Source organism: Felis catus, chromosome D2 (genome assembly GCF_018350175.1).
Source record: "Felis catus isolate Fca126 chromosome D2, F.catus_Fca126_mat1.0, whole genome shotgun sequence".
Taxonomy (NCBI): domain Eukaryota; kingdom Metazoa; phylum Chordata; class Mammalia; order Carnivora; family Felidae; genus Felis; species Felis catus.
Window position 1 is genome coordinate 69,387,796 of NC_058378.1, and position 25,908 is coordinate 69,413,703.

General features: G+C 46.1%; 1 protein-coding gene across 5 annotated transcripts in view; it reads left to right on the top strand.

Moving 5' to 3' along the window:
- Window positions 1-6,135: 6,135 nt before the first annotated feature.
- ACSL5 (acyl-CoA synthetase long chain family member 5) overlaps window positions 6,136-25,908 on the top strand; it is a 44,005-nt gene continuing 24,232 nt past the window's right edge. Inside the window, exons 1-2 of one of the 5 annotated variants that reach the window (XM_045040673.1) lie at window positions 6,136-6,405; window positions 6,917-7,095. Coding sequence is in view for 1 of the 5 variants with exons in the window: in XM_045040672.1 (XP_044896607.1) it covers window positions 9,367-9,499 (133 nt within the window). In the remaining 4 variants the exon portion in view is untranslated. Of the gene's footprint in view, window positions 6,406-6,902; window positions 7,096-7,465; window positions 7,598-9,230; window positions 9,500-9,788; window positions 9,813-25,908 lie in introns of those variants that run through there. The other 4 variants (XM_045040674.1, XM_045040676.1, XM_045040672.1 and 1 more) reach the window with 4 other exon arrangements.

The window sequence follows — 25,908 nt, forward strand, 5'->3', positions numbered from 1 at the left end:
ATCATTCTCTGCTGAGCTCAGTCCCTTCCATTTCTCCATTGCCCTCAGAGTGGGAGAGAAACAGACGCAACGGCCCAGGTAATGGCAATCATCATGTGGAAAGGTGGCCATGGTTACGGGCCCACCCACTTTGTGTGAACCGTTTGACTGGCTGGAGTGGGAAGGCCTGAGGTTAAAAGCAGATTAAGGGGCCGGATAGGCACTGTGGTGTCAGGGAGGGGGCACGCGGTTCTCCACTTTGCTTCTCCAGCCCTCCTCCACTCTAGGAGATTCTCGTGCCGGCAAGTTACCAGTGCCACAGTGGTGGACTGGGGCAGCTACATTGTTCCACCTGATGATGGTTTAAAACAAAGGTAGACTGTGCATGGCCAGCAGAGGTACAGAGTTTGGTTCTCTATGTCAGTGGGGTAGTGCTTTGATTCCTAATTACTTTATCCCATCTCTATTTCCTAAAGAGATTATTGCAGAGGGAGGGTTCTTTTAGCCTGACATATGGGTTCCTCAATGCTGACCAGCCTGGGCCATAAACCAGATTCAGAGCCAGCTGTTCAATATCCATGATCAGGTGAGATTAGCTGCGTCCAGGGTGGTAGAGTTTTAGTAAGAGCTCTGGCTTTTTTTCTAGCGGCCCTCCCTCCCCTCCTGCTCCCCCCAGCCCCCACCGTCTCCTTTCAATTTATAAATATGTGGCCTAATCACGTGTAGAGAAGAAGTAAAGGTTTGGAATGTGCGGATCTGAACTTGTCCAGAAGCAGAAGAAGGTGTTGGACTACAACAAGATGAGCCTGTAATCACCTTGAGGGAAAGACCGAAGGAGAGGCGACCATCACCCCCGTTCTCCCACACTCTCTCGCATCTCGTTGTGTGTTCTCAGCAAAGGCATCAACCTCAGGTTTTGCCAAGTAGATAAGACTGGATCTGAGCCTCCGTTTTCTTATTGGTGATGTAGGAAAATGGCAGGGGCCAGAGCCCTTTGACCTTACGAGCTTCTTGTCCTAAAACCCTAGGACTCTGGTAGATTTCTAGCAAACCCAGTGCTCCGTGCTTGATGATGGCAGCAAGTTTCGTTCCAGGTCCTGCTTACAGCTTCCTAAATGAAGCATTCCTGGAGATCTAGCACACCTTATACTAGCCATCCTGGAAGTAAGAGCAAGGAAAATGTAGCTATTAACCTCTTCAGTGTGAACTTTCAACTTCCTCGTTGTGTTCTCAGCTCTTGTAAATAGTTGTGATGCAGTTAATACGAAGCTTCTAGTAAGTAAGTGTTCGACGAGGCGTAGGAAAGGGGAGAAAAGGTTGAACTTGTGTTTCTCAAAACTGAAACAAGGCAGATTCCTTGGTTCCAAAGCCATTCCTTTAGTTAACCATGAGCACGCTTCTCCTACCAGGCCAAGGATGGGCCACTGACCTTGGCTTTCTGAGGGAGACATGCCAGTCATGTGTCTGAAAATGTTTACGCGAGGGGCAAAGATTCCTCTTTCACAGGGACGTGACCTCTTACATACCTCAACCACCTGATACTTATTCTGTGCTGCTAAAAGACTTCTCCTGACCTGTGCTGTGGTGTTCTTTCTCACACCTGTTTCCACCAGGAACGTGTCTTTGACACCTGGCCAGTGCTTTTCACCTTCTAGGGATTCTGATCAATACTTTCAAATTTTCTTCTGGCTACAGGGATAACCTGAAGTTTAGCAGGTGGGTCCAGCCTAAATGCCATATTTCTGATCTGAATATTTATTTTGTGGTCTTCAATCCTATCTCCCAGATGACGGCTCCTGACCCCCCCAGTAAAGCCTTAGCATGAAGAGCCAAAACATTCAGACGGGGTGGGGGAGGGGGGGAGGGCAGCTGTCTGCTCAGTAATCAAAGATCCTAAATGATTAACAGTGATACAATTACTTCCCAAGCCAGTTTCAATCAAATTGTAAGTTTTCCGAGAACACCTTTGTGCCACAGTGTCCCAAACACTGAGCAAATAAAGAGCCTGCCCCTGCCTTAATACATCTTTCTCTGGTGAGCATACACTTAACTCCTAAGCACGATATGCTTCTCCATCCAATAAGGGGCCGGCTGGTCATCTGGGCAGCCTCTCTCTGGTATGTAATCATGTGAAGCAAGGCAGGATGTCCCTTCTGACTCCTCCACCCTCTTTGGCTTCTTGTCTGGAGAGACCAGAACCCCTCCCACTTCCTGATATTCCTGAACCACTCATGTGAAAAGTTCCCAAATGGCTCTCTAGCCACACACTCAGGATTGTTCTCTCATGCAGAGAGCCCAGTGAACCAAGACTGTGGAGCAGAGGACCATGTCCTTGAAGGCATGGTGAAGGAGGTGTTGGCATACCCCCCCGAGTATTGATGTCCCCCATCTACTGTTTGTCACCCACTCTCCTGGAGGACGCAGTGTAGTGAGTTGGTTGGGAGCACAGGTTTGGAAGGAGACTTGAGCTCATTTGGACAAGTTATGCAGTGTCTAAACCTTGGTTTCCTTATTTGTAGTTATCCTGATGAGCTCACGTGAGGATTAGATGGAGTCCTAGGTGTAGGACACACAGCACGGTGTCTGGCATGGAACAAGACTCAGGGAATGATAGGAATGCTAGCAGTTTTATAATAAGGGACTGTTGATTCAGTCAAGGTCATAAACTCTGTTGGATGTGTAAACCAGGGGTACAGGTAGAAGACCCTGCTGCCTTTAAGTTCATCCAGAGCAGTTATAACACATTCGCTGCTGCCGCTGGGTGATGCCACCTTTTGTTTATATTCCGTAGTCATCAGGCTGAGGACTTATGGGCCTAATCGGTGTTGTTGAAGGAAAATACAGTGCGAGCCACATACCTAATTTTAAATTTTTCAGCAGGCATAATTACAAGAGGTAAAGGAACAGGTGGAATTACTTGTCTAGTGCATCCTAAATATTATCACATCAACATGTAATCAGCATTTTAAAATCGGGGATGTTATGCTACTTTCTTCAAACTAAGTCTGCAAAATTCGGTGTGTGTATTGTACACCTCTAAATGTAGACTTGACTCCTTTCAAGTGCTCAGCAGCCATATGCAGCCCCTGGTTACCGTATTGGACCACACAGATCTCCATTTTCCCTCTGAGCTACCTTTCTAACCTGCCAGGAAACAGTGATGATTTTTATGGGGTTGTTGCGGGCTCTGGGAATTTAGAGCTGACCCCTCTCCCGGGGATCTCTCCACTGTCTGTCTGATTCAGAAACGCTCTTGGGAAGCTCTTGCTAACAAAGGAGAAAGTTGCCTGTGTCACTGTGTTCCAACCTTGTTGACATCATGAACCTGAGAATAAGTCTATGAGGCAATTTGCTGTGTGTGTTCTTTGGTGGGGGGGGGGGTGGCCTATCTGGGGTTAGGGAAAACTTCTTATTGCAATCTGTGCAAACATCATTCTCGTCAACCAAGTGCTTGTGCTTGAGTAACACTTCCTTCCCACAAAGAATGAGCAAGTGGGCCTCAAGAGCCTGGGTGCCCAAGCTGTCCGTGACCCAGGTTGATGAAAACGAGCTGGGGGCCAGCTTCTTCCTCGTGTACAGTGATGCCCCATGGTGCAGGATTGATAGCAGGGCCCAGCATGGAGCTGTGACAACTCAGCAGAACAACCTGAGGTTTGCGCAGCTGGATGTATAGCGTATTGGCCCCTCTAGTTGTGTGAAGTGAGGCCGTGCGTGGGAAATGAGCTCAGTGGCAGGAAGGATATCCAGGCAGATAAAAAGCCCTTCTGAGGAGGGAAAAGGTAGCTGTTGTTTCATCCTTGGCATCAGAACCATATGGCTGGCATTGTGTCCTGCTTCCTCTAGGACCATGGTTCTTAATTTTCTTTGGGAGACCAATGAAAGTTCCCAAGATAAGTGTGTGTGTGTGTGTGTGTGTGTGTGTGTGTGTGTAGTTATATATACACAAGATTGCATAGGGTTCATCGAATGGATCGTACTCATAGATACACCCTTGAACTCTGGACTCCAGGCTACTTCAATTCAATATCTGACTCTGAGACTCTGTCCGCTACTAGCCACATGCCTTGGGGAAGCTAATTGGCCTCTCAGCTTTTCTTCTGCAAAATAACAACTTCTTCGTGGAGATGCAGTGAGATTAAATACGATAATGCAGGTGAAGTTCTTAGAACAGCGCTATCCCACGGGAGGTGCGCAGTAATGTTCATGAACATCTCGAATGCCTTCAGAAAGGAGCTGGCATGAAAACCTTAGGTTGCTACCTGGCAAGGTGTACTTTGAATGCCATAAGCCTTTTGAAACATCAGATAACCAGGGAAAGGGTGGGTATGGAGTTCTGATAACTGGAATGGCTGATTAAGGCACCCTTGGTAGGAGTTTAAGGAACTTTGCCCCTTCCTTTTCACATCTCAGTAGAAGGGTAAACTTCAAAGTCAGCTCTGCCATGTGGGAAGCTAAAGGTCAGTCCCTCACAGTCCCCCACTCTGTGCCACCACAATGTCTTTCCTATTCCGCCACTTCTAGAGAGGAACATCTCACCTTTCTTTCTGAGCCATCAGTATTAAGTTAACATGAGTAGATTCAGTTGATAGGTCTAGAACTCTTCTCTTTCTTCTTGGGTCATGTTGCCCTACTTCTAAAGACTTGCATTAGCTGTTAGAACAGGCAAAGGTCCTTCCTAAATAAGTGTTCTTTAAGCCACGAATCGTAACTGCCCTTGTCACGGGCCCCAATAGCCACCGAAGGTTTGGATGCTGAGGGCAGCGTCCCCGTTTATACCTCACAGGTTTGTTAAAAGATAGATTGGGAAAGTTTTACAAGCTGGGAGGAGCTTCATCAATGCACTGTGGGGCTACTTAAGAAGTTGACCTGCTTATAAGGTCTGTCTTTCCCTGCTTTCAAAAATGGGGAAAACCTGGGTTCTGTTTCTAAGGAGCTGTCAGCCCTTATCCTGAGATGTATCTTGGCTTTTTCAAGGCTGTACTACAAAACCCTAGAGTATTGGCTCCTGGTCTTCTAGAACTGTTGTGTAGGCGATTTGTCATTTCTTTGTCCCTACCAAAGGGGAGGGCATGTAAACACACTGACCAGAGCACCATGTGTGAGTGTGCCCGAACTGTAGCTGTTGGGTCAGACTCTTCACATCTTGAGCACATTGCCTATAAATGACCTAAAACAATAACTAAGGTTTGCACTTTGTCAGGGTTACGGGAGCTCAAACCCAGAAGGAGTTTGCTTGTATTGAATTCTAAATGCATATGGCTGTGGGAAGGGGGGAGAGAAATAGAGGATGTGGTATAGAAGCCTTAGCTCACACGTGTTTTTTTGAAGTGAGATGCTATGGGAAATAATGATTTATCAAGAGATGGGGCACTGGAGACCTGGCTTCTGGACTCGCCTCTCCTACTAAAGTCCATGCCTCAGCTGTTTCTCATTTTTTACTGTCTCAGGTACCCTAAGAATAAAGCTAAGTTTGTTGGATCAAGTGACGCCCCCTATATGCCTGTGCTCATACCCACATGGCTTGTCTAGTTGTCATGCTGTGCGGCTTTGATATATATTTACATGAGGAGTGGGGCAGGGAATGGCAATACGTCCTGTTATTGCCAAAGCGCTGCTCTGGGACTGGTCTGCCTACTGACCTTGAGTAACACCTCTCTTCTGGAGCACACGGTGAGTTCTACTCTGTGCCAAATGGCCCACCCCGCCCCCCAACTGCAGGGTCACCATAACCAAGACTACCCCAAACACAGTCCCTCTTGACATCTCAACAGTCGGGCTCATTGAAGGCAGAGTGGCTCCAAGTGTGTTCCTAGCGTTGTTCCCAGACCAGCAACATCCACATCACCTGGAATTATTAGAAATGCAGATTTGCAGGCCCTAACCCAGGCCTACTGAATCAGAAGCTCTGACACCAGCTGTGTTGGAACAGGCTCTCCAGGGGGTCGTGATGTTCCCTGATGTCTGAGAACCACCGGCTTGGAGTAACTCGCTCTCCAGCAGGTATGCCGTCAGTAGGCTGCTAGTTAACACAACTCGGCATGAATCCAATCAGGTGGGACTTATGGCTTCAGTTCTAGTTGAATTGTATCTCCTTTAGTCACTTCTGAGAAAGCCCCTTTCTTTCAGGTACTAAGGCAGGACTAGGGCTGTGTGCAAAGAAGTGACTTTCAAGAATTAACGCACCTAAGACCTGGATGAGAATGTGACCTAATAAGACCTCACTGGTAATGTGGCGGCCACTGCTTCACACAGTAGTCAACAGGAAGCGGTACTGGCTTCTGATTTTGATATTACTGGCTGCTTGACTGAATCCAATGAGAAGAAACCTAGCGCAGCATTTCCATGAGTTTCTGCTGGCCCGGCACACAAGAAATCCATGGGAGGTGCAACCTGTATCCATGATTCTGCATTCTAAATATGACCCAGGTAGGTTTGTCCCTCGGTCTGGATGCTAGAGTCACTTGCCTTATCGCATTGTCTTGGAGATGTTCTAATTCTGGAGGGGGTCACTGGCCTCTTCTAGAAAAAGGCCGATCTCGAAATGCAGACCTCTCTTATCTGATCCGTAAAGTCCTAGCTTGAGCCAATTAACGTGGCTTCTCATGTTTTGCTCAACCACAACTCAAGGAACGAGTTTTCCCTCTTGTGCGCTAGACCTCCCTCTTGCTGTCACGGTCTCAGGGACTCTGTCCCAAAGGCAGATGCCAAGCCCTGTCTGTCCACTTTCTTTCCCCTGAGGTATGGGCTTTATAAAGGTTTTGCTTGTTGCATGTTAGCTTTCTGAGCAGAGGGCTGCCTTTTTTCTTCTCCTTCCTCTTAAGCCCTTGCATAACCATCTCTGTTTTAACCTTTTGCCAAATTCTGTGCTTCTCGCTGTTGGATGTTGTTTCAAGTGTTGGAACAGGTAACTTCTACCTTTGAACCTCTGTTGCAACAGGTACAAAGGTTCCAGGAGAGTCTTTGGTCACTCTCAGGGCAGCACGCATTGGCTTCAGATGTGGCCTCATCGCAGGAGCTGAGGAAAGGACAGAGGTGTCTGAATGTGGTGCTGAACCAGTGCAGCCGGCTGTCAGGGGTTCATTTCCTGGCCCCGGGAAGTGAGCCTATTCCTACAAGGTAAGCTGCAATAACACTATCTACTCTCTGGTTTCTACACCGACAGGATGGCAAGGGCAGGGGTGGGGAGGGAAGACACATGTCTCTCCTCAGCCTTGGAGATCTTTTACTATATGAAATTACATTTGGTTTAGTAGTAATCTCAGCTGACTCGTGGGGAGGCAAAGCAGAAACCAAGTGGAAAGGCGTGGAGACATCAAGGCTATGTGAATGCTGGCAGGAGGTGGATTTGGGAGAGAAAGTTGTTAATTTCACTGAATCCAACTAAAATAGACAAACATTTTAAGAGTTACAAAACCAAGATGTATGTCTCCTTCATCTTCCATTCAAAAATTTCTGTGTCAGGATGGTTACAAGGGCTATTTGCCAGCTGCTGATGGCAGGGATTCCCATTTGGAAGGGACTGGGGGGAGAGAGTCCTCAGCAGACATTCCCTTGGGTGCTGAGGTCTGGACGAGGTGTGTGACCTGTGTTACCTCATCTGCTCACCACCTTCTAGAAGGTAAGTGGTATTGTTCCCATTTCATAGATGAATAAAGTGTCTCTGGGCTGTTCAACAACTTGGCCTGGGCTACCTAGTTCGCAGGTTGTGTGGCTAAGACTAGACTTCTGACCAGTCCTGTCGCCCTAGGCTGCTGCTATAGAATACAGAATTCTTGTGTTGTCAAAACCTCCCGTTATTTCCTGAAATCTTGGGAGTGTTATTGACGTGTGCATACGATCGAATGGGAATGCCACTCTGCTAGAATTTGTAAAGGATCGAGGCACTTCTCAACTTGAGTGCCCGCACCTGGAGGAAAATAGAAAAAAGTAAATTAATTAATTAATAATAATAATAAAAGGAAAAGCTCATTTGGCCCTGAGTGCTCTCCATTCAGCTGGTAAAAGAAGCCAGCACTCAGGGTATTAGAATAGCTGAGACTTAACATCCATTCTGCCATTCTCTGACCTCTGCTGGACGGAGCTACTTCTCAAAGGAATGAGCTCCTGAAACTAAGCAATGCCAAGTGTCCCTCCAGCCACGAAATGACCAATAAGCTAGACTGACAGGGTGGCTAACCTCCTCTTCCCGTACTTGGTCTTTCTTCTACGTCTAAAGTGGGGCTCCTGTGAGGCCCAGGGATCAGGTGCCATTCTCTGAGATTGACCTGGCTCGCCCTGGCTGCTTTTTAGCTTGGAGGCTTTTAGGATCTCTTCTCTGTAGAGCGAAATGAACCCTCATCTAGCTCTGGTAAAGGGTCAGGCTTGTGTCAGACTTACCATGAGCCTTCCTGAAGGGACCACTGGGCATCTGGGAGGTAAGGTGGGGGGTGAGGAGGAAGAAGCCGGAGAACTCACGATTTCTGCCTCCGAATCCGAGAATGGGAGCTCCTGCGCCCTTTTGTGGCCACAGCCCGAGGTGAATCCTCTGAAGCTACTATAGGTTCTGACATCCTGCAGACCAATCTCCAGGACCCTTTTAGGGGTCTGCACATTCGGAACAATTTTTCCAGTAACACTGAGAAGTGACTTGCCTTTTCCTGTCAACTGGCTCATGCACGTACAGTGGGTTTTCCAGAAGTTGCAAGATACGAGACCAACTGGACAGCTAAGGACATACGTACTCGTTGCCTTCCTGTGGTTTCAAAAGTTCCCAGCTTTAACTGGAGGTGAAGGAGGCAGCACAATCGATTTTTTAATTTAGATTTCAAGGTGTGAAAAGGATGGGCAGCTGATTGTGTCAGAGGAAAAGAACAAAAGCTCTCCGTCTGGGTCACTGTCATTGCTGGTTCCACTGGCTTTATCAGAAGCGCTGGGGGACTGAGGCAGGTGGAGGGAGGACGGAGGTTGGAGGAGGGTGACACTGTGCCAGGTGCCCCACCATCGGGAGGGATGCAACAGCGGGCTGGACCTTCCTGTCCTGGGAGTCGAGGCGGGGAGCGGTGTCCCCTTTCTGGCATTGGTGCTCTGCTCCGGGCACCTCAAGTCAGTCCAGTTTTGTTTTGATCTTCATTTCAAGGTAGTCAGTCACAGCAGCCAAGGGTGAATGGTGCGATTCGGGCTGGCTTTTGTTTCAGCCTTTAGGAGCTGGGGTTAAGGGCTTTGAAAAGGAGCCAGGCAGCCTGGCGGCTTTTCTCCTCCTGCTCAGAACGCTTCCACTTTCAGTTGTGAAAGAAAAACCAGGAAGTGAAGTCCCGGAGCACGTTAGAAAGCCTGGCCATGGCCTGACTCGGGACAGCTCACACAGGGCACAACTGGGGACGCTGGGAGCCGAGCCATCCCTCTGCATGGATGCTCTGGAGCCAGCCTATCCTTGGAGGAACTGGGGGTGAGGGAAGAGGGACAAGGATTCTGTGCCAGGAGGAACCCGGAGCCAGGAGACCCCGTTTGCAGGAAGCGCCAACAGATGCGACCCCTTCACAGGGTAAGGGGACCTTCCTGAGGGAGTATTCAGCAAGGGGTCTTGTGAGCATGGGGCAGAGGCGAGGGGCCGCCCCACCCCCCAGCTTCAGCCAGTCTAGAGCCTGCTGTGTGCCTGGCACGTGTCAGCACTCTCTCTCTCTCTCTCTCCCAGCTCTCTAATGGACACTTTTAAACTGTCCTTATCAGGAGGGGTGAAGGGAAGGGGGAATGTGGGGCATGTGGACTGGATTTTCTTTCACCTGTCTCTCTTGGAGGAGATGGACCAGAACCGAGACCTCTTCAGTTTTCATTGTGAAATTTGACTCCTTCCTATGGTGAGAGCTAATGGGTGAGGGAGGGATGGATGGATGGTTTCTGAACGGACTTAGATCAGTTTTAAGGGGTAGGGCCACATGTTGAATCTAAGGTGAACTTCAAGGACTTGGTGGTGGGGGGCGGCTGTGTGGGTCAGTCAGTTAAGCATCTGACTCTCGGTTTCTGCTCAGGTCATGATCTCACGGTTCACCAGTTTGAGCCCCATGTCAGGCTCCATGCTGACGGTGCGGATCCTCTATCTCCCTCTCTGATATCTCTCTCTCTCTCAAAATAAGTAAACTTTAAAAAAAAAAAAAGAGTGAGCTTTGGGAAGGGACTCCATGGTTGGGGATTGCTACCTTCTGTGGGTATTAATCTTCTTTGGTGGTTTGAAAAGTAAGATTGAATCTATCGATCTATCGCTCCAATTTGTAGATGATTGGTATTCTCTAACAGCAGCAGAGTCCTAAAAAATAAGACAATTTAGGGGCATCTGGGTGGCTCAGTCAGTTGAGCATCCGAATCTTGATGTTGGCTCACGACATGATCTCACAACTATGGTGTCGAGCCCCGTGTCGGGCCTGCTCGAGACTCTGTCTCTCCTCCTCTCTCTGCCCCTCCTCCACTTGCATGCACGCTCTCTCTTAAAATATATAAACGTAAAATAATAATAAAATGTCATTTGATTTTAAAAAGATTGATTTAGGGACACCTGGGTGGCTCAGTCAGCTAAGCATCTTTCTTTGGCTCAGACGATGATTTCACGGTTTGTGGGTTCAAGCTCCACGTCAGGCTCCGTGCTGACAGCTCAGAGCCTGGAGCCTGCTTTGGATTCTGTGTCTCCCTCTCTTTCTCTCTCGGTCCCTCCCCTGCTTGTGTGTTCCCTCTGTCTCTCTCTCCAAAATAAATAAACTTAAAAAAAAAAAAGGTTAATTTAGTAAAAAATAAAAACAATAATTGGTTTCACTTGAACGCTCCCTTTCTACTGCAGCATGGGCGTTACTCTGTAGTGGTCCCCTCCAATTGATGACTATTTGAGATGAACACAGAATCCTCCTAGAAGAGGCATGGTCTAAATTCTTGTGGGCGTCACTTGTGTGCTTGACACAATAAAAGGAACAAAAAATTAGAACAAGGGCCACAGATATTTATAGAACAGGCGGATCATAGAGTTAAATAGATGGTAGGTAAGAAAATGCAGATGGTGGGGTCTCTAGCAAAATGCAAGGTAGATGTACCTCCAGATAGAAACACATTCCAACTTAATTTAAAACAACAACAGGGGCGCCTGGGTGGCGCAGTTGGTTAAGCGTCCGACTTCAGCCAGGTCACGATCTCGCGGTCCGTGGGTTCGAGCCCCGCATCGGGCTCTGGGCTGATGGCTTGGAGCCTGGAGCCTGTTTCCGATTCTGTGTCTCCCTCTCTCTCTGCCCCTCCCCCGTTCATGCTCTGTCTCTCTCTGTCCCAAAAATAAATAAACGTTGAAAAAAAAATTTAAAAATAAATAAAACAACAACACACGGCTAAGGCCAAACAGAATATTTCAGCCAGGTATTTGGCTAGGTCCTGACCTAACATAGTCTTCTCTCTCAGGCTATATTCTAACAGTTCAGGGCAAAAACACCTACTATAATATTAGTATATGATCGAATGCCTCCGTGCTAAACATGCAGTGAGGGCCACAGATTCTATAGAGAGGCTCGGGGTCCGAGAATGAATGGAGAAGAGGAAGATGAGGCCAGTTAGAGTTAAGCACCAGCTCATAATAGCTGCTCTTAACATTTCATTAAGGCAACCTTATGACATGGATGGTTTCACCATCTTACGGCTGAGAGAATTGGCTCAGGGAGATAAGTAGCTTTTCCAACATCAGAGATCGAAGCTGTCTGTGTGACACGAAAAACCATGGTCCAACCAGTCAGGTGCAGAGTTAACCTTTCTTCAGATCTCTTAGAAAATTGCATTCGTGAAAAGGTTTTCCTGTGTGGTGACCTGGGCAGATCTTGACTTGACATACTTATTAATGCTTCTCAGGTTGACATTTTTCTAGAACTGCCAATGTTACAGCTACCGTTCGTTGACTGTTTCCTATGGGGCAGGGCTGGGCTTAGTCTTGGCGGGGTTATCTTTTAATCTTCGAAATGGTCCTGGGAGGCAGGTGGGTTGTTTCGCAGATGGGGAAACTGAGGCTTACAAGTACAGAAACTGGACACACTTAAGGAAAGGTAGAAACTGGGATTTGAATCCTGGCTCGTGTAGTACCGAAGGGCAAACTGTGCCTCCGTTCCAGTGAGTCTGGTCTAGTTTAGTGATGAAAGAACTAGAAACTGGGAGAAATCTCTCTTTTGAAAATCCTTCCCATTCAAATCCGTAGACAAAGAAAGCAGATTGGTGGGTGGTGCCAGGGACCGGGAAAGGAATCGGGAGTACCTGCTTAATGGGCCCAGGGTTTCCTTTAGGGGTGATGAAAGTATTTTGGAACTAGATAGAAGTGGTTGATTCCACAAAACTGAATGTACTAAATGCCACGAAATTATTCACTTTATTTAAAAGAAATTGTTTTTTGATGTATTTTTATTTTGGAGAGAGAGAGACAGAATGCAAGTAGGTGAGGTGGAGGGGCAGAGAGAGGGGGAGACCCAGAATCCGAAGCAGCCTCCAGGCTCTGAGTTGTCAGCACAGAGTCCAACTCGAGGCTCGAACCCACGAACCGTGAGATCAGGACCTGAGCCGAAGTCGGACGTTTAACTGACCGAGCCACCCAGGCGCCCCCTCTCCCCGAAATTACTCACTTTAAATGGTTGATGGTATGTGAACTGCACCTGGGAAAAGAAAAAACAATCCTCTTGCCTCTGGGAAGGTGACTTACCAAACCAGGATTTGGCAATTGTTTACTAACCAGGAATGAAGTTTCTGTTCCTGTCTGTTTCCTATTTTTGGCCAGTAGATGCATGGACCCTCGGCTGGGGTGCAGTCTGAGGTGGTTCTTGTGCGTGGCAGCACCCTGCAAGGGGGACCTGTCCCCAGCAGCCCTGAGTCAGCCGTCATTGTTCTCAGCACACCTGCTGTAAATACGTCCAGGTCTTTATCTCTTTTAAGCAACCATGCCTCTGCATCGAAAAAGGGCTCTCTCACTCACTCTTCCCCAGGACACAGGGCCTGATAGTTCCTAGGCTCTTAATCCATGATGTCTCAATAAATACATGAGATTTGGAGTTTGGAAGGCGAAGCAGCCCCTGTACTTCTGTGGTCAGGCCATAGCATTGACCCTCTTTGGGGGAGCTGGTAGCCAAACTCTGGGTCTCCGTGGGTCAGTCTCCTCTAGGATGTGTGAAGTGGTGGGTAGCTCTGGAAGAGGATGCAGGGGTGGGGTAGGCTCGGAGGAGATAGCTGGGTCAGAATTCAGAGGTGCATCATGCCCTCTGCAACGAGAAATCCTTCGTTTAAATAGAAACGAGGAGTTGCTAAGACCTTGGCTCACAAGGTGGAGGGCAGTGACAATATGAAGGTCTTGGTTTCTTCTCCTTCAGGAAGCCTCCGGGTAGGACACCTGGTACTTGGTCAGGAGTCCGGAACGGAGGGAAGCGGAAGTGGGAAAGAGATCTCGGCTTCCTGAGGACCTCTCATGACCAGCAGTGCCTAGAGGGCTCCGTATACAGTACCCCTTTTAAGTAGGAACGGTTACCTGTCCCCTTTTGCGTGCAGTTGAGGGAAACTGACGCCATTGACTTTATGTAGCTATCCCCAGGGCCACGCGAGGGGTAGGGCTGTTGCTCTGGCACCTGGAAGGGCAATGGCCTTGAAAGTTTGTTGCTGTAAATGAGACTGTTGGCCATAAAGCTTGTTGTTTGCACTTTGAATCCGGTGACTTATGACCGGCGGCCAACCAGGTAATTTGAGGGCTGACTCTGCAGGAGCTCTGGCAGGAAGGCCCCTTTCACAAAGTTTCAACTCACTGTTTTTCTCCTGCATGGATGATGGGGGCCTAGCACTTTGTCCAGACTATCTTTTTACAGGCTCTCTTATCAAGTCCCGTGAACTTCTGGTGCTGATCCTCCTGACCCCCGTTCTCATAATGAGCAACACACCTGGGAAGCCTTGAGGGGTGTTTGTTGAGACAAAGTTTTCCTCAGGGTAGGGCTGCTGGGCTGTGGTTTGTTGGTAGATTAAGGTTGACTGTGTCAATCTGAGACCCAGTGGGATTTGTCACTGCTGGCTGTCAGCCTATGGGTGGCTCAACTATCCTATGCTGTCTTCATGGACCGAGTTAAGAGGCTTGTGGTGTTTAATGTAATGAGGGCTTTTTTGTTAAATCCTACTCAACAGGGCAAGGCCTGGCACCCTAGGGCTCTCTGGTATTTATGAACTGAAATGGCTCTAGTTGAGTTGTATAGTGTCTCCACCAGGCACCAGATACTGTCACCTTCAGTCTTCTTGAGGCTTTTTCTCCCCCACCTTCCTTTCAACTCAAGATGGATCCTCTACCTGCATCAGAAACACCCCTTCACTATTTCCCTTCCCCAGGTATCATGCTTGTCCCACATCAGTGCCTTTAGTCGTACTCTACCTCTGCCCCCACATCTGGGTGTTCCCCTCCTCTCCCCTCTCTGTGGAAAAAAAAAAAAACGGAGAGACAGAGATGACAGTTGAGAAAGATGGTTTGGTGACAGAATCATGGTTAGAATCCTAGTTGGGGACTTATTAGTCATTGGCCTAATTGGTGGGGTCATCCTCCTTGATCGACCCTGGAAATGACACCACTGGCCATAAACCTAGGAGATCGAGAGCCACACATCCTTGAGAGTCTAGTCTCCACACAGCCCCCTTCACCTAGTCCAGTCTACACTTGCGTCTCCCACACTGAATCCTTCTGTAAGTGTGTTCAATAGGCTCTTGGCAGGGGGTAGGTCTTCTAAGTGTTTCTCTGCACATGGCAAAGTGCTGGGCACTCAGTTGGTCCAAGACCTTTTGTTTTCCTTTTTAAAACGAAATATGTAATTTTATAAATAAAGTATAGAGGGTAAATCTCTCTCTTGCCACATGGACCTCTCCAGTCCACCAGATTCTGCCAAGACTGGTGTATATGCCATTAAGCATTTGTTTACTGCCTGGGGAATTGGTTTTATCTCCTCCTTGACCGTGAAGTACCAGCGTGCTTTCTGCACGCTGAACACACTGCCTGGCACATAGTAGGTGCTCAAATATTCAAACGCTTGTAGAATGAGTGACCCTTGAGCTCCTTCAGGTCAAGCTGCTTGGTGTGGTCAATGTCATGGCATGTGGCCCCTGGCTGTGGCGTTTCGGAAGAGGGCTCAGCCACCTCTGCCCCATCTGTGTGTGTAGGAGCACGTTGGGTCCTTGTAGGACTGAATGCTGCAACCTGTTTCCTTCAACAGATGTTCCTCCCTCATTCTCTCCTCTGAACTTGTGCCATTGGTAAGCAAAAGGAACAAGTGACTCGCTGGGACCTAGAGGGTTCCTGCTGGACCTCAGGCTCTGTGCAGGGCGTAGTAGACCCTGAAGGCTCAGACAGCTACTGCCTGGGAACACTCACAGCCAAGGCGTCCACTGAGTCACAGGAAGCTTTCCCGAGGCCCAAACCTCAGGATAGAACGGAGCCGCCTCCGATTCGTACAAGCCTCCTGAGCTCTGGTTCCTGGAGCTTTCCCTGTGTGATTCAGCAGCAAAGATATTACCCATGGATATGCATTAAAAACATCCTGATTTATTTATAGCGTGCTTGCTCGCAGGCCAGGAAAACCATTTCAAGCCTAACCCTCCCCCTCTCCCTGCCAGCTGCCTTACAAATTGGAGTTGTTGGCTATGGCCTAGCATTTGGGCGGGGAAGGGCAAGGCGTGTGACCTTGATATCGCTTTCCTGTTTTAATTAAACACTCACAGAATATTTCCATGCTGTGGAAATGACCGCTCAGTCACCCCCCGGGACTTCATAGGGGTCCCCTTTTGGGAATACAGTCTCCCTGGTCGGTCCTGCCTGACCCCGTGGAGAGGAGGCGGCACTCTGCCGTCTGCCTGGGGACATCGCCTGGTGTGTGTGCCTCCGAGCACACTGGGTGCCAGGCCCCAGATGGAGAGAGCGGTCTGTGTCTGGTGACCTGGAACTGCTTGCTGGAGAAGGCTGGCGCGAGTGGTGGCCTGAGCACCTGGGCAGCGGTGACTGGCTGGAAAGTCAACTGCCATCTCCTAGGTCAGGATCTTACGCCAGCCTCTCCTCGGCTCCTTGCAGTGAATGTTGAAAGGTGCCCTTTCAGGGCCCCTTTTGGCCCTGTGACTCAAACTTCACCTTTGCTCTCTTTATCTGCTAAAGAAATGGATGAAAAACGTTTCCACCCCCAGCGCTGCTGTCCGAACCAGCTCACTCTGTGGCTAAGAGGATTGCACACAACGCGAGCGCTCAGAACGGCCGCGTTCAGTGTGGCTTTGGTGGTGGGAAGGCTGCACTTGCAGAAATGAAGCTGAGGCCACGTTCTCAGGCACATGCACATGAAATGTCAACAACCGAGGTGGTGGAACTTTCTCGATCAGCTGCCTCAGGCCGAGGTGGGGTCATTTGGAGCTCTTGTTTGTTCTTGGGTTTTTGCTCGTCTTTTTTAAAGCAGTAAAGCACGCGTATTTCACGTTAAACAGCACCTACTCTCAAGTTACCTTCTTGATGAGACTTGCTTGAAAACTTAACCCCTGCTGTCCACAATCCGCTTCCCTGATTCTATTTTTTTTTAATTCCATATACTATGCAATCTAGTCATTGGTCAGACTTGTCAAACTCCCCGAGAAAATACAACCCCACAGGGACAGGGTTTTCACGGCCATGTCCCCAGCACCTGGAATGACACCAATATACAGTCAAGCCCTTAAATATCTCTTGGCTGAATTAATACTTGAAATTTTCAGGGAAAATCCACTCATGATTCCTCTTCTTCCATACATCTTTTCATATGAGAAATATACTTTCAGAAACACAAACACATAGGCATTTGTCCAAGTGTGGATTTTTTTTTTCTTTCTACTCAGTAATGTGTCATAGAGCCTTTTCCACATCAGTACATACAGATCTGCTTTATTCTTTATAATACCTGCCCAGAGCACACTGTGTAACAGTGCTCCGATTTATTTGGTTGCTCTCCTATCAAGGTAGGCTTTCCTGGTCTCCTGCATTATAAAAAAAAAAAAAAAAAAAAAAAAAAAAAAAAAAAAAATCCTGTAGATGTAACAATAGTGAACAGAATAGCTGATACTTGATTCTATACACCAGGCACTGTTCTAAGTACTTTACAGGTACATTAACTCCTTTAATCACGAAGAAGATATTTTCATTGCCATTGTACAGATGAGAAACCACACAGGGCCACCTGGGTGGCTCAGTCCGTTGAGCATCCAACTTCAGCTGGGGTCATGATCTTGCTGTTTGTGAGTTCGAGCCCCGTGTCAGGCTCTGTGCTGACAGCCCAGAGCCCAGAGTCTGCTTCAGATTCTGTGTCTCCCTCTCTGTCTCTCTCTGCCCCTCCCCAGTTCGCACTCTGTCTCTGTCTGTCTCTCTGTCAAAAATAAAGATTAAAAAAAAAATTTTTTTTTTTGAAGAAACCACACAGAGGTTATCTAGGGTAGGAGACCACATTCCTAACCAGTACCTTGAACAGCCATTTGTAATACATTTTATAGAAGTGATGTCTTTCTACAGGATGAGTCACTAGTAGGGTCATTAGTTCAAAGGGCACAAGTTTTAAATTGTGTTAGAAGGCACTGAGCACGTCTTTAAGGAGACTGCACCTAATTTACGTTTCCCTAACAGTGCATTTTACACTATTTCATCTTTGCTACTCTTATGGGTGGGGGAAAAGACATTTCATTTAAATTTGCATTTATTAAATGATAAGCGAAGATGAATGTCTTTCTCATAAATAATGTTTTGCTGTGAACATTCTGGTTGTGACCTTTGCTTTGTGTTTTATTGTGTTTGTTGTGTTTTGTTTTTTGTTGACTTCTAAGCATTCCTTATTGAGGAAATGAGCTCTTTAGATAGGCAAAGTATTTGATACTTTTCCCAGTTTATCTTTGTCTCTGGTATCTTTCCTGCAAGGCAAATATTTTTAAAAATTTTATGTAAGCTTGCCAACATTTTCATTTACAGCTTCTAGGCTTTGTGTCTATCTCAAGTCTTCCTCCTACCAGAATTATAAAAAGAAAACATTCTCTCATACTTTTTATCCCCAAATACTCTTACGGTTGTCATTGTTTCATATTTAAGTCTTTGATCCATCTTGAGCTAATTTTTGTTGGGGGGGTAAGACAGTGATCAGCTTGATGTCTTTTCTCTGAATGGCTAGCCAGTTGTCTTGATACTTTTAAGTGAAAAAAAAAATCTATCTTTATTTGAAATGCAATTTAGTATATGTGAATATATCCCCTGGGAGTTTCAGGATCATTTTGTTCAGAGTTTCGTGTATTCATGATCAATAGAAAACTTCTCTAGCTCTATCAGAAGCAAGTGTGGTAATGTTGAACTCTCTGGTCCCCCCCAGCCCCAATTCCTGTTGGTTTTCAAAACTTTTCTGATTCTTGGGGCACCTGGGTGATTCAGTCGGTTGAGCCTCTGACTCTTGATTTTGGGTCAGGTCATGATCCCATAGTTGGTGGGTTTGAGCCGGGCATCAAGCTCCGTGCTGGCAGTGTGGAGCCTGCTTGGGATCTCCGTCGGCCTCTCTCTGCCCTACCTCTGCTAGTGCTTGTCTGTTCTCAAATTAAATAAATAAACTCTAAAAGAAAAATTTCTGACTTTTATTAATAAGCTTTATTTTTCTGGGTGGACTTTATTTTTTTTAATTTTTTTAAATGTTAATTTTGAGAGCGAGAGACAGAGTATGAGTTGGGGAGGAGCAGAGAGAGAGGGAGGCACAGAATCCAAAGGAGGCTTTAGGCTCTGAACTGTCAGCACAGAGCCTGCTACGGGACTCGAACTCATGAACCATGAGATCATGACCTGAGCCAAAGTGGGAGGCTTAACAGACTGAGCCACCCAGGCACCCCTCTGGGTGAACTTTAGAATCAACTTTTCATTTCCCAAGTAATTCTGTTGGTTCCTATTAAAGTTACATTAAATGTATAGATACATTTAGGGATACGGGGTCCTCTTGACTATCTCAAGCATGCGTTTCCAGTTTTCAAGCCTTTCTTATGTCCCTCAGATCTAAACTTTTTAAACAGAGACTTTACACATTTATTCTTTTTAAAAAATGTTTATTTTTAAGAGAGAGAAAGAGAGAGATGGTGAGTGGAGAAGGGGCAGAGAGAAAGGGAGACATAGAATCTGAAGCAGGCTCCAGGGTCTGAGCTGTTAGCAAGGAGCCCAACGCAGGGCTTAAACCCATGGACCACAAGATCATGACCTCAGCCGAAGTTGGACGCTTAACCGACTGAGCCACCCAGGCGCCCCTACACATTTACTCATATATGCTATTGTGAATGACTTTTCCCCCATTACTTTTGAATCAGCTATTTGCATGAAATAAAGGAAAGCTATTGAGTATCTAGCTACCAATTTGGTAACTAGCCACGTTGTTGAATTATTTCATGGCTTCTAATTGCCTCTTATTTCCTTAGAGAGTTTTTAGGACTCCCCTCCCAGCTGTTTTTTTTTTTTAATTGGGAAATATGACAACAAATTTTATCTCAGATATAACCGAATGTTGGCCCTTCTGACCTTTACATCATTTTAAATAGTATGAGTAGCTGAGATTGACCTCTTTTGAAGTCAATGCTTTTCCAATATCAGGGTTTTCTGACTGTTTAAGTTTTAAGAAACAGTATCATATCTTTTATTTCTCAAAAGCAGAAAACTATATTTGATGCAGAAGAGTAAACTGGTGTAAGAAAAGGTGGAAAACCCTTAGCTCCAGACCTCTGAAGATACTGAGTGAAGGGTCTTGAAATAGAATGCACATCTGCTTCATGTTCACTGCATATTAAGGAAAAGTTATTTTCATGAAGCTATTTGTTTGTTTGTAATGCTCTGTTGACCTTTTGCCATTACTTTGGAATTTGTCTAGAAATATTAACTATGTGGTTAAGAACTGAGGTGGAAGCTTCTTACATTGGAGGGGGAGGCAGGGATTTAGGGAAACTAACAATGGAGCCTGGGCAGGTGATTTAAAGCCCAACTAAGAAAGCATAACTTTCATATACAGCCTCCTAAATAACACACAGGCCCCTCTGGAGTCATTATGAGTCGTAAAGGCTTGTGACCTAGTCCCTAGAAGAAACTAAGTGATTCAGTGCAGAAGAATGTGTTAACTAATTGGGAATAAGAACCTGGGGACTCTGGTCTCCCTTTTAATGAGCTCTCTATCACCACAAAATGAGTCCATACATGTAGGGGAACAGAGAAACCAATTAAATCCAAATTAGTATACTATTCTAGAAGGTAGATTTTTTTTTCCCCAAAAGCTTATGATTGCAATTTATATCTCGTTACCCCTCAGAAAATAGTTAGTTCTTCAGGCCTAAAAGCAAAGATAATTGGCCTTATTGTTCTTTGACACAATTATTTTTTCTAGGCTGGATTTCCTGCTCACTTACTACTGTAGATGACATCATTTGATAAGATTCATCTTGTAGAGTCTTTCAAGCTCAGAGGTATATACTCATCCTGAGTAGTCCTGGGTATGTGTTAGAAATGCCTCCTTGTCACCCCCTACCATTCGTAACCCAATACTGTGCCAAATACTGATATGGGAGTACCTATCTCAATATTGGCCAGAGTGACTTTTGATGATCTAAGATTTGGGAGTTTGAGTTTTAGGAAGGGAAACGTGGCCTAACAGAGGATTTAAAGCAGACAGTTCTAAACCAGAAAACTGGCCATTTATTCAAGAACCACTCATCAAAAGCTAACTATGTGCCAGAAATGGTGGAGGCATTGGAGATACAATAGTGCACAAAGCAAAAATCTCTGTTCTAGTTAGAACATCAGTTCAGTAGGAACAGCGGATGATAAGGGACTAGGACTATTTCAGATAGTGAACAGTATCATGGAGAAGAGAAAGCAAGGTTCTGTGGTAGTGACTGGAGTGGAAAAGGCAATATTAAGTAGGGTGGTCAGAGAGAGTAAGTCTCGGAGGAGGTGACATTTGAGTTGAGGCCCAGCCTGTAAGTATTACACACTGTTTCAGATCCGGGGAATAGTGTTTCAGGCAAAGGGAAGAGCAAATACAGAAGCTTAAAGGGAATTGACATATGGGTGGAAACCCGAATTCATGTAGGAAAAATAAGATCTTTCAAAGAAAAGGGACTACAAAACAATATTTGTAAGTCGAAGATAACCCGAAAGCTTCATGGCAATAAACATAATTGACCAAAAACTAGAATAGTAGACGGGTCCATTTGGGGACTTCATTCACAGAAAATGAGACTTCATGAAGAAATGGTGGCCCAAACCCTCAAAGGAGCAAAACTCTGAGCTGAATATGGGGTAGTCATAACCTAGACACGGGGGCCGGTCCTGGGAGCTTGCAAGCAGGTATAAAGGTGGAAGGTATCCTTCAGCTAGCTTGGGAACTAAATGTGTCAGGAGCCAGGAGACGAGTGACTTCATACCACAGAGGAGGGAAGACCCTGGAGGGAGCCAAGGGGAGGACTGGGGACAAATGGACATGCTGGTGTAAGGGACTACAGCATGTCACTATCACCACGTCAAAAAGTGAAGGAAGCTTTCCACCTGGGGCCATCCTAACCATTTTAATGTGTAGTATGGCTTGCTCAACAATCTGTAGATGACCTGGAACAGGCACTCCTACGTACGGTGTAACACAGCTCTCTTTCCTCTTTGCCACCGTCACACTTTCCCCTCCTCCATTCCTTCCCAAATAGTGATATAAAGAGAGAAGGAAATGCCGCCACATCAACTCCTTGTGGAGGGTTCCACGGAATGAGTGAACCAGAATTGTAATTTGAGTGACAAAGGACACGTGACAAAAGAGACAGTAGATTTTCTCCTCATTTACTTGAACGTATCTGGAAATTGTAATGGATTCATTCTAAAGGTTGGGATGATAACCAGAGCTTCCCAGTTCAGTAGTGGTGTAGCCCAAAGGTTTTACCATCTCTTGGGCTCTCAGCTTCTCCCAACTGAACAATGAGAGAGTTACGTGATATAGTTGCAAATCCTCTCTGGCACTAGCATCATAAGGTTAAAAATATGTGTATGTCTTAAGAAGGCTATCCAGACTACTGAATGGGAGCAGGGGAACCTGGGTCGCTCAGTTGCTAGAGCATCTGACTCAATCTCAGGGTCACGAGTTAAGGCCCACACTGGGCTTAGAGCCTACTTAAAAAAAGAAAGAAAGAAAGAAAGAAAGAAAGAAAGAAAGAAAGAAAGAAAGAAAGAAAGAAAGAAAGAAAGAAAGGGAGAAATTATTGGCAAATCATATATCTGATAAGGGTCTAGTATCCAGAATATGTAAAGCACTCTTACAACTCAACAACAAAAAGACAAACCACCCAATTAAAAAAATTTTTTTTTCAATGTTTATTTATTTTTGGGACAGAGAGAGAGACAGAGCATGAACGGGGGAGGGGCAGAGAGAGAGGGAGACACAGAATCGGAAACAGGCTCCAGGCTCTGAGCCATCAGCCCAGAGCCCGACGCGGGGCTCGAACTCACGGACCGTGAGATCGTGACCTGGCTGAAGTCGGACGCTTAACCGACTGTGCCACCCAGGCGCCCCCAAACCACCCAATTTAAAAATGAGCGAAGGACTGTAATAGATCTTTCTTCACAGAAGAAATACAAATAGTCCACAAGCATATGAAAAGATGTTCAACGTCATTAGTCATTAGGGAAATGGTATTTCATACCTAGTGAGATGGCTATTATCAAAACCCCCCAGAAAATAGTAAGTGTTGGTGAGGATACAAAGAAATCAGAACTGTCTATTGCTGTTTGGAATGTAAAATGGCACAGCCATTGTGGAAGACATCTTGGTGGTTCTTCAAAAGGTTTAAATGTAAAATTACCATGTGACCCAGTAATTCCATTTCTAGAAATTTACCATAAAGAACTGAAAATAGGTATTCAAGCAAAATCTGCATACAAATGTTCATAGCACTGGTCACCATTGCCAAGATGTAGGAACAACCCCGATATCTACCAGCTGATGAATGAATCCGTAAAATGTCTGTCTACACAATGGAATGTTATTCAGCCGTAAGAAGTGAAGTATTAATATATGCTATAACGTGGATAAACCTTGTAAATATGCTGAGTGAGAAATGTCAGACACAGAGAGTCCCATATACATGATTCATTTATATGAAATATTAAGAATTTGTAAGTCCATAGAAACAAAGTACATCAGTGGTTTCCAGGGGCTGAGGAGGAAGGGGAGAGGGGGACTAACTGCTTAAGGGGCACTTGGGCTTTTTTTTTTTTTTTTTTTTTGCATGATGAAAATGTTTTGGACCTAACTAGACGTAATGGTTGTACAACGTCATGAATGTACTAAATGCTGCTGAATTGTACATTTTAAAACGGCTGGGTGCCTGGGTGGTTTAGTCAGTTAAGCGTCCGACTCTTGGTTTCAGCTCAGGTCATGATCTCACAGTTCAGTTTGTGAGGGGCTGACAGCATGAAGCCTGCTTGGGATTCTCTGCCTCCCTCTCTTTCTGCTCCTCACCCCCCCCCCCCACCGCTCTCAAAATAAATAAACTTCTAACAATGTGGAGAGGCAGAGAGGAGATGTCTGATATTCTGCACATGTCCTATTTGAGTTCAATATCTGATTTACAATAGCAAACAAAGTGAGTAAGCTATTTCACTTGACAAACAGATATATCTCTCAGTGTCTTCTGCAAATAAAATCCCTTGCCAATGCAAGCAAGGTACTTCATTCTCCTGAAGCTGTGGGCTTGGCTTTCATAAGTATCTCCCTTGTTTGTATCCAAGTGGCCAGTCTCATCACATCTGTGGGCTGCATAACTTCAGTATGTCTGAAAGGAAGGCTAAAGAATTGACAGACCATGGTCCAGATTAATCCAGACGTCTTTTTGTTCATCCCATACCAGACTCTTACTGAGGAGAGAGTAACTCAGACTCTTTACTGAGTTAAAACTGAGGATTCATAAAAATCCAGTGTGCTAGGTTATCTAGGGAAAACAAAATCTGATGATCTTGTGATTGTGGGTTCACATTACCGTGTGGTAACAACCAGCCCGGGTCGACAGCAGGTGCTGACTTTGCTCTGGTCACAGGTTCTGTCTCTCTCCTTGCCTCTCTCTGTGCTATCTGCCCAACTCTTCGACCACTCTCCTCCCCGAATCCTTGGCTGCCACCTGCCACAGAAATTTCACCTCTAGCCCTTCCTTCTTTTGAAGACAAAGTTTGCAAAATCGCTTGTTAAAATGTAAACCTGCCATCTGCAAGAAGGGAGCAAAAGTCCTCAGTGTGACAGGCTGTTCTCATAGGTGAGAAGGAGAGTGAAGGTAAGAATCTCTTAATTTGAAGGTGAGATTAGGACAGAGGAGAGAATCCCAGATCAGAAGATACTAGGCTTGTGGCAGTGTCCCCAAGCTCAGGAACCGGGCTGGCGGTGGCAGGATGGGTGAGCACAGAGCAGGTCTCTCCTCACTTCAGCTCTGCTACCTGCTTTGTCAATTTCATAATTTTCCCTGGGGCGGCCCCGCCTCCCCGCCTGGGGTGGCTGGCTCTTGAACACATTCTGTCGCCCCAAGTGCCACTTCACAAGTCCAGGACAGGCTGGATTCTAAAAATCCCAGCTCTCACAATCCTGGCAGGCGGTCACAGTAGGTAGCACCACCAGTCCTTATGTGACCTAGCACCTGTGGGGCCTTGCCTTTGTTTTTGTTTTGTCGTCTTTTTCTTCCCCTAAACACAATGTGGAAGACACCAAGGAGTTGGGGACAGTCATCCCAGTCTCTGGAAGGTCAGTTTTCCTCCATAAAATGGCTCCAAATTCAGGTAATAGCCAATCAGGGAGCAGAAAAATGCTAAGACGGCTGAAGCATTCTTGTGACCATGCCTGCTCTCACACACAATTCCTGAGCTCGGTTCGCCTTTGCTGGGGTGGAGGGAGAAAGTTCTAGATGCCAGCTAATGGCAGCAGCCCCAAAGTTCTCAGAGTTCTCAGGGCAACTATGATCTTTATCTGATAAAACTTGTTCTCTCAGGCTTGCTTTGTTCTCTCAATTTTAAAGTGGGAATGTTTGGTCTCATCTCTGAGATACTATTCCATAGGGCCCTGCAGTAAACTCTTTTTTTTTAATAGAATTTATTGTCAAATTGGCTTACATACAACACCCAGTGCTCATCCCAACAAGTACCCTCCTCAATACCCATCACCCACTTTCCCCTCTCTTCCACCCCCCCCCCCCGTCAACCCTCAGTTTGTTCTCTGTATTTAAGAGTCTTTCATGGTTTGCCTCCCTCTCTGTTTGTAACTATTTTTTCCCTTTCCCTTCCCCCTGGTCTTCTGTTAAGATTCTCAAGATCCACATAGGAGTGAAAACATATGATATCTGTCCTTCTCTGACGGACTTATTTCACTCAGCATGATACCTTCTAGTTCCATCCACGTTGCTGCAATGGCACGATTTCATTCTTTCTCATTGCCAAGTAGTATTCCATTGTATATATAAACCACATCTTCTTTATCCGTTGAATCTTAGAGGTGACAGTAAAGGCAATTCAGAATTTGTGTTCTTGAGAACACCCAGATGTTCCTTTGCCGTCACCTCTACGGTTCCAGCCAGATTCAGTCTCTTTGAACTCCAAAGCTAGACTCGGGATGAAAGAGGGGTTTTGCAGATTTTTATGGGGAAGCGGCAGCAGGAAATGCTGAGTGAACTTGGACAAGTCACTTTACCCTTGGGAGCTCCTATTTGCTTATCTGTAAAATGCTATGTCATGACATTGGTTGGATTAAATTCCATGATTTTCGCAAACAATCCAGTCTGAAAACTGTGAGGCAAGAGATGGAAGAGATGGCCTTAGCCAGAGTAAATTCCTAGGACTTGCCCAAACACTAGCTCCTTCTACTAGAGCAGTTTGAAGCCAGACATCGCTAGAAGCTACAAGAAAAGCTGGGT